The sequence below is a fragment of the Babylonia areolata genome, chromosome 24 (genome assembly GCF_041734735.1).
Source record: "Babylonia areolata isolate BAREFJ2019XMU chromosome 24, ASM4173473v1, whole genome shotgun sequence".
In the NCBI taxonomy this organism is placed as follows: Eukaryota; Metazoa; Mollusca; class Gastropoda; order Neogastropoda; family Buccinidae; genus Babylonia; species Babylonia areolata.
This window is the reverse complement of record NC_134899.1, coordinates 25799027-25808235: the sequence shown is the minus strand read 5'-3', so window position 1 is coordinate 25808235 and position 9209 is coordinate 25799027. Positions and strand designations below refer to the sequence as shown.

Genomic DNA, 9209 nt, shown 5'->3' with positions numbered 1-9209 from the left:
TACGTTTGTAGTGAACGTTACATGTTGAGAGAGAGAGAGAGAGAGAGAGAGAGAGAGAGAGAGAGAGAGTTTCCATGTCTCTCTCTGTGTCTCTGTCTCTGTCTCTCTCTCTCTCTCTCTCTCTCTCTCTCTCTCTCCATGAAGTAGAAGTAGTGTCTCTCTCTCTCTCTCTCTCTCTCTCTCTCTCTCTCTCTCTCTCTCTCTCTCTCTCCATGAAGTAGAAGTAGTGTTCGTGTTTTGATACAATAGGTATGAGAACCATTTTATTATTTTTAAATAAACACACAAACAGTGGGACATGGTTTGCACATCACATCATTGATTATGTCTGTATATGAGGCCAAGCGGTTTGTACAGTCTAGAGTTTATCGGACAGAAGATCATTTTACAGCTCCTTTCCACATCACCTGAATAGGATCACCATGTGTACAAGTATGTTCGTGCGTACGAACGAAGGTATGCGCACACACGCCTCTCTCTCTCTCTCTCTGTGTGTGTGTGTGTGTGTGTGTGTGTGTGTGTGTGCTTGTTTCTGATTTCCTGTCTCCGAATGAATGCCATTAACACGTCACCCGAGCGGGGCGCTCTCCTCTTACTTTGTAATTGTTCTGTCAATACTCTCTTCGGCGCTGGACCCTCTGAGCTGACACCACCACTAGAGTTGAGAGTGACCCTTACCTCCTCCGTGCCCACCCCACATCCCACCTCATTCATCTGTGTGTGTGTGTGTGTGTGTGTGTGTGTGTGTGTCTGTGTCTGTGTCTGTGTGCATGCGTGAGTGCGTGCGTGTATGTGTGCGTGAGAGATAGCGCGATCGAAGATGATATCAAGGGTTTCACATCATTTAAAACTTTATATAATGAAAACTTTAGCAATGTTAAATATATGTCAGTTTGTTAACATAACTCAACACTAGGACCAAAGTATAATGCAGGTCAAAATGGTAACAGCTGATACATACACTCCATCTCGCTCACTACGATCGGCTTCGGATCCACTCTGTTTAGGCATACCCAGATTCAAACACTCGACTGTTGGTCGCCGTTCTTTCTCTGTCTCTGGACCTTGCAATTGGAATGAACTTCCTCTTTCGCTTCGTCAAGTCTCCACACTCAGCTCTTTCAAGTCTGGCCTTAAAACCCACCTCTTCCCAAAATAGCCTCCCTTCCCTGCCTCTTCCTTGTATTCAGTTTCTCCAGTTTTAGAGTTATGCATGCGTGTGAATGACTGGTGCGAAAGTGCTTTGATTTGTCTATGCACAAGATTCAGCGCTATATAAATACCATTATTATTATTATTATTATTATTAACGCCACTGATTTCCCTTTAAGAAAACCTCGACCGTCACCTGGAATTCCAGTTGTCAGTTAAAGGATTTGAGTAACAACCTGGAACTTAAAACCACGCTTTTTAGAGTAACAACCCACTGCTCTGAAATTACACGTTCAAACTGGCCATGCAAACATTGGACTGATGTTTTGTATTCAAATTCTACATCGATGGTACGAAACCTAGTAATCACGATCTTTTCTATTTTTATTGGATACGTGGCTATGTGAACAAGAAAGGAAACTGTCCCGTTCCTCATTGTTAACCACTGACGCCTTTTTGCAGTCATGTTCCGTTACGCTGTTTCGGCGTAACCCCAAAGCAACAGAGTCAGAAACTGCAGGCAGAGAACGTATAAAGGCGTTGACTGTCTGTGTCCCGCTTGGCTGCGAGCTGCTGGGTCTTTGTTTGACAACGCGTACCCAGTGTCCCTCTCACAGTGCTGAGCATGGGGCCCCACACAGGCCGCGTAAGCCATGACGTGGGCGATGTAGTTTTGCTCGTGCACCCCGTGAAACAAGTGGGCCATGGGGCCTCTGGCGTAGATGGCCACGTCTTCGCCTCCGTGGGTCTCCCACGGCATGCGTACCAGCGCTGACTGCTGGTGGTCGACGGAAGCTGAAACAGATGAAACACACACGAACGAACGTATTGATTGATTGATTTAATCTACCTAATAACTGCTGCTGTGGTACAGTGATAGCACTATCCGTATTGTCCACATTGACTTACCCAGTAACTGATGCTGTCGTACAGTGATAGCAATATCCGTATTGTCCACATTGACTTAACCTAATAACTGCTGCTGTGGTACGATGTGGGCAACGATTGTATTGCCACTACCACCACCACCACCACAACAAAGACAATTACTGCTGTTTTCAGTGCTACTACTGCCGCTGATGGTCTACTGCTGCTGCTGCAATGCTGTTCGCAAAAGTCAGGTGTCGTCGGGACAGAGAGAGAGAGAGAGAGAGAGAGAGAGAGAGAGAAGAAAAAAGAATAATCTCACCAATCATGTGCATATATCTATATATATATATATATATACCTATATTTATCTTTATATACATGTGTAGATATACATACATATATATATATATATATATATATATATATATATATGTGTGTGTGTGTGTGTGTGTGTGTGTGTGTGTGTGTGTGTGTGTGTTTTCTTGATTTATTTGTTCGTTCGTATATGATGTATGCCTGTGTTTGTAGAAAAAAAATATAAAAAAGAAAAAACCCACAAAAAGGAAACAAACAAACAAACAAACAACAACAACAAAAAAACCCACAAAAAAAACACCGAGACACAACTGACAGCATATGATTCCGTCTTTGATATAAATGTAATTTACACCTCAGAGCACTTCAGTGTTCTGTCCTTCTTGCGGACAAAAATCATGCTTGTGTGCAAATAACCAAACAAATCTTGGCGGGCGAAATAGCCGAGTTGGGCTTTTAGTCCCATGGTCGAATCTCGGTAACGGCGCCTGGTGGGTACAGGGTGGAGATTTGTCCAATCTGCCAGGTCAACAAATATGCAGAACCTCCTTCGTATGGTACTGTATACACACAGAGAAGATCCAACACGCACGTTGAAGATCCTGTAATCCATGTCAGTGTTCGGTGAGTTATGGAAACAATGAAGAACATACCCAGCATGCACACCCCCGAAAACGGAGTATGGCTGCTTACATGGTGGGGTTAACAAAAATGTTACATGTCTCTATGAGTATATTATGCGTGCGTGACTGAAACCTGATTGAATGACACAGAAAACGAATGATGAGCGCCCAATGGCAGCTGCCAGTCGGCTCTACCCAGGTAGGCAACCTCTTGTGAAAATGACTTCGTATTCGTAAAGCGCTGAAAGGTTCCACATCAAAATCAAATAAACGTGTACTGCCATATTTAGACTGTGAAACTGTGCTTTGTGTGGAATGATAAAATGAAAGAAAAGAACCTGTCTGCAAGGGTGAACAAAACATCTATACTTATGTCCATTGTTACGCTCTCTTCCCCATCTCCCATCTCCCCCTGTCCACCAACCCCTCCAAACCCTCCCCCCTCCCCACCCCCCCCACCCCCCCACCACCCCCCACCCCACCCCCCCACCCCCCACCTCCGCCAAAAAAAAAAAAAAAAATCAAAGCGCACTCATTTGCACGGATCTCTCGCCTCTGTCGGCCTCACAAACAGTAACGATACGATAAAATGGAATAAACGATAAGTTAGAGACAGTGTGGTCGTGCATACGAAATGTGTGCGTAGTGTATGAGTGCACTCTCCCTCTCCCCTCACCCCCCCTCTCTCTCTCTCTGTTATGTGTATGGTTGTGTGTGGAGGAGGAATTTTGTTTAATGTTAGGTCATATATATTGTAGACATTTTGTCAAAGTAATCACTTTGAATGTTATCGTTTAAAAGGTAGGACAGGTGGGAGGTGCGGGTGGGGGACTCTCTCTCTCTCCCTGTGTGTGTGTGTGTGTGTGTGTGTGTAAGCGCGCACGTGCGTCACTAAGAGTGAGTAAAAACCTCGTTCTGACAAACTTTTGTCTTAGAGCGTGATATTTTTTCCTTCTTGATTTTTTCTTTTTTCTTTTTTATATGATGATTGGTGTGCGTGCGTAATGATCAGGGAAGGGCGTAGCAGTAAGTAACTCCTTTGTTGCTGTTGTTTTTGTTTTGTTTTTACATCACACATTAGTCTGTCGGCGAGCATTTCAATGGGCCAAGTGAAATGTTTGTTTTAATTAATAGTTTGAAACACAATAAAGTAAAAGACTTTGAAATGAATCTGACTTGAATTGAACATCGTGGAATGCAGAAAGGAGATCCCAACAAGTGTTAGTAGTTCACAGCACACTTCTTCTCCTTCATCTTCGTTCGTGGGCTGCAACTCCCACGTTCACTCATATGTACACGAGTGGGCTTTTATCGTGTAGGACCGTTTTTACTTCGCCATACTCCGCTTTCTGGGATGTGCATGCTGGGTATGTTCTTGTTTCCATGACCCTCCGAACGCTGACATGGATTACAGGATCTTTAACGTGCGTATTTGATCTTCTGCAGTTCGTATACACACGAAGGGGGTTCAGGCACTAGCAGGTCTGCACATAATTATGTTGACCTGGAAAATCGGAAAAATCTCCACCCTTTACCCATCAGACGCCGTTACCGAGATTCGAACCCGGGACCCTCAGAATGAAAGTCCAACGCTTCAACCACTCGGCTACTGCGCCCATCGTTCAAAGCGCACAAGACATATGATTATGATTAAACTGACCAGTGTCCACGTCGGTGAGATTGACACGGCCAGGCCCGGGTCCGTTAGCGTAGACCAGGGTGGCGTAGGGCATGCCGTCATAGGGAGCCTCATCCTCCGCCACCGGTTGTACAAGACCTGCAAACACATCAGTGCAAACAGGTTTAATTGATCACTACATACACACACACAAACACACGTACTTACGCACGAACGCGTATATTCACACACCCACCCAGCCATCCCCCAATCCACACCTCCCCCCCCCCACACACGCACACACTCACTCACTCTCTCACTCACACACACTCATCACGCCAGTGCAAATCATCTCAAACTCACAAAGCAAATGCACCCAGTTGCACAGCCACGTACACACCACGGACCAATCCAACACCCCCCTCCCCCCTCCTTCACGAACAAACACGAATACACAAACACAATCAAAACGAGAAACCATATAAATGAAGAATTATGAATAACAGAAGTGGAACTAAATCTAAACCAAAATACTTTCTTTTATACACATGTCCTTACTGACTGATCCCGTCACTGACTGATTGTTTCAACTCATCACATGAATAACTCTTTTAAGTCTTTACCTAATGGCTGATTGTTTAACTCATCAAATAATTAACTGATAAATCTTTAAAAAATATTTACCTCACTAATCAATCTGTTAGAGCTCACCCAGTATGTCATTCCCACGCTGGGGGTAGCCCGCGATGTTGAAGACGTGAGAGTGATCTGCCGTGACCACCATAAGAGTGTCTTCCCCTGTCAGCTCCATGGCAGCGGCCAATGCGTCGTCCATGGCAACCGTCTCTGCGAGGGCCAGGTGAGCCTGGTTGTCATGGTGAGCGTGGTCGATGCGTGCCCCTTGCAACATTTCGTTCCGAAACGGTTGGCGAGGATCGCAAACGCGCGTACAAACACTTGCACACACACACACACACACACACACACACACACACACACAGAGGCGCGCGCTCGCCCGCGCACAGACACACACACACACATATACACAAAACAACAACAACAAACAACAAAAACAAAACAACAACAACAACAAAAACAAACAAACAAACAAAAAACCCACAAAAGAAACAAACAAAAATCAAACAAAACAAATGCACAGCACAACACACACACACACACACACACTGAAAAACACAGGACAGGACAAGACAGGAAACGACACGAGACGAGACGATGCAATGCAATGCAGCGAAAAAAAAAAAAAAAAAAAAAAAAAAAAAAAAAAAAAAGTTTGGCAGTCCGATCAGACCAAAGCACTCCAACTCAGGATAACACAACAGAAATCAAGAACTGCAGTTTGTTTTCAGTTTCAGTTTCTCAAGGGGGTACGGGTGTCACTGCGTTCGGACAAATCCATGCACACTACACCACATCTGTTGGGGGGGGGGGGGGGGGGGGAGGGAGATGCCTGACCAGCAAGCATCATAACCCAACGCGCTCGGTCAGGCCTTGAGTGCATGTATATATATTTGTTTATCTGTCAGAGTGGATATCCTCTACAGAATTTTGCCAGAGGACAACACTCTCGTTGCCGTGGGCTCTTGTTTCGATGCGTCAAGTGCATGCTGACACCGCACGAGACCTCGGTTTATCGTCTCATTCGAAAGACTAGACGCTCAGTTTTATTTTCCAGTCAAACATGGGAGAAAAGGTGAGAGCGGGATTCAAACCATCCTGCCACCTTCCTCTTGCACAAAACGAACGCAACGCAACACATTACAACATCCTACAGCAGCAGCCTAGTCCAGCACAGCACAGCACAGCACAGCACAGCACAGAACAGCACAGCACAGCACAGCACAGCACAGCACAGCACAGCACGGCACGGCACAGCACAGCACAGCACAGCACAGCACAGCACGGCACAGCACAGCACAGCACAGCACAACATGGCACAGCACAGCACAGCACAACACAGCACGGCACAGCACAGCACAGCACAGCACGGCATGGCACAGCACCGCACCGCACCGCACCACACAGCACAGCACAGCACAGCACGGCACAGAACAGAACAGCACAGCACAACATGGCACAGCACAGCACAGCACAGCACGGCACGTCACGGCACGGCACGGCACGGCACAGCACAGCACAGCACGGCACGGCACGGCACGGCACAGCACGGCACAGCACAGTACAGAACAGAACAGCACAGCACAACATGGCACAGCACAGCACGGCAGAGCACAGCACAACACAGTACAGCACCCCACAGCACAGCACAGTATAACACGACTTGACACGGCACAACTAGACAACATGACAAGACAACAACAACAACGGCAACAACACAACACAATACAATACAACACAGTACAGCACAGCACAGCAACACACAACCCAACCGCAACCGCAACAAACACAGCACAAACACAAACACAAACACAGGCGCAGCACAAACACAGCACAACGCAGTACAGCGCGTGAAGCGGAGAAGTTTGTCCACGCCCCCACACTACCTTCCACGAGCAGGAAGAAGCCGTTGGGATCCTTGCGAAGGATGTTCACTGCCTTGCTGACCATCTGGGCCAGGGAGGGCTCCTTGCTGGGGTCTCTCTTCAGCTCGTATTCCATGTGACTGGGGTTGAACAGGCCTGAAATTGATAATAATAATAATAATAATAATAATAATAATAATAATAACAATAATGATGATAAGAATAATAACGAGAAGAAGGAGAAGAAGAAGGAGAAGAAGAAGAAGAACAACAACAATAACAACGACAATACTTAATGTATGATACTATAGTGGTAGTCTAAGCGCGTTGGGTTACGCTGCTGGTCAGGCATCTGCATAACAGATGCCGTGTAGCGTATATGGATTTATCCGAACACAGTGACGCCTTCTCGAGTAACTTAACTGAACTGAACTGAAATATAGTAGTAGCAGTAGTCGTAGTAGCAGAGGTACTATGATGATGATGATAAAGATGATGATGATTATTATGATCATGGCCATATTTTTTTTTCAAATTCATACACAGACAGGCAGACAGACAGACATACAGACTCACACACACACACACACACACACACACACACACACACACACACACACACACACACACACACACAAATACACACACACACACTTTATCTTGCAACGGCGAAACTTTCGGTGTGACTGGAAGAAGAAGGGAGGTCATAACCTGTTGTGTATGATAGTCGTGTCCGACTATGACCATCAGAACAGCAGAGAGGGCAGCTGCTGTCCCAACTGTCTGGGCGAGAATTTGATTATTCTGGAGAGTGTCTTGCCCAAGTTACATCCCCGCTCTCTGGGCCAAGAGGGTAGTGTTTTAGGACAGTCGGCGTTGGGACGGTTCCAAAAAGCCAGTACACTCTTGCCTCCTAGCTTGTGAGTCATAGTCCTTCACAAAACACTAAGCTGTAAATGACTTCCCACTGTGAAGGAGAAACCATTGATCATACAGCTCTCACTTTGCTGTAAACTTGTATGCCAGTCTGTGATGCAAACTGAGCGTAGGGCCGGCTACCCTTTATACTGATTTCCTTCACACCACCATTTACCAGATTTATCTCCCTTGGACTGGGGGGAGCGCATTTGAACATTGCACTGATCGACAGACCGACTAATTAACTAAATAACTGATAAACTTAATGGATAACTAAATAACAAAACAACAGCAGCAGCAACAACAAAACAAATAAAAAACAATAAAATGAATGAGTGAATAAAAAGAATAATGAATTGTTAGATAAATGCAATATAACACATATACCAAGTTGATTAAAACAAACAAACAAAAATAAATAAATTAAAAAAATCGACACACAAAACTCAGTTAGATGAGAGCAGTTGAACACCACATAACAAGCTTGTAGTGGAAGAAAGACAGCAATGCAATAAGACACAAGATGTACCCGACACATAGATGAGAGACAACCCGACATTATAATCATTCGGATGAGACGATAAACCGAGGTCCCGTGTGCAGCATGCACTTAGCGCACGTAAAAGAACTCACGGCCACAAAAGGGTTGTTCCTGGCAAAATTATCAAGGAAAACCCACTTCAATAGGAAAAAACAAATAAAACTGCACGCAGATAAAAATACAAAAAACAAAACAAAACAAAAACAACAACCAAACACCAAAAAACAACAACAAACAAACAAACAAAAAAAACAACAAAAAAACAAAAAAACCGCTCTCTCCCTAGGGAGAGCAGCCCGAATTTCACACAGAGAAATCTGTTGTGATAAAAAAAGAGAAATACAAATACAAATACAATATATACATCCAACAAAGTAAAATGGAACTACCCGACACACGTACACACAAGGCAGGTAGATGGGTAGTAATGCCTGTACCTACCCAATAGGTAGTCCGTACTGTCCACATCGACAGAGTCCAGCTGCTGCACATTCCAAACGTAGTGCGCCTGGGTGTTGGCGGGCTTGGAATTTTGCCAGACCTTGATACATACATACATACACACATACATGCACTCCATCACACACAAACACGAATGAATATGCACGCGAACGGAAGTACGAACGCACACACACACACACACACACACATCCATACCCATACATACAAAG

General features: G+C 45.1%; 1 protein-coding gene across 1 annotated transcript in view; it reads right to left on the bottom strand.

The window, feature by feature from the left end:
• Positions 1–245: 245 nt before the first annotated feature.
• The window catches only part of LOC143298751 (alkaline phosphatase, tissue-nonspecific isozyme-like), a 19157-nt gene continuing 10193 nt past the window's right edge, over positions 246–9209 (bottom strand). The window contains exons 7-11 of the mRNA XM_076611691.1: positions 8980–9079; positions 7101–7235; positions 5290–5478; positions 4621–4737; positions 246–1947 (exon numbers count right to left, since the gene is read on the bottom strand). Coding sequence (XP_076467806.1) covers positions 1625–1947; positions 4621–4737; positions 5290–5478; positions 7101–7235; positions 8980–9079 — 864 coding nt within the window. The 3' untranslated portion in view covers positions 246–1624. The remainder of the gene's footprint in view (positions 1948–4620; positions 4738–5289; positions 5479–7100; positions 7236–8979; positions 9080–9209) is intronic.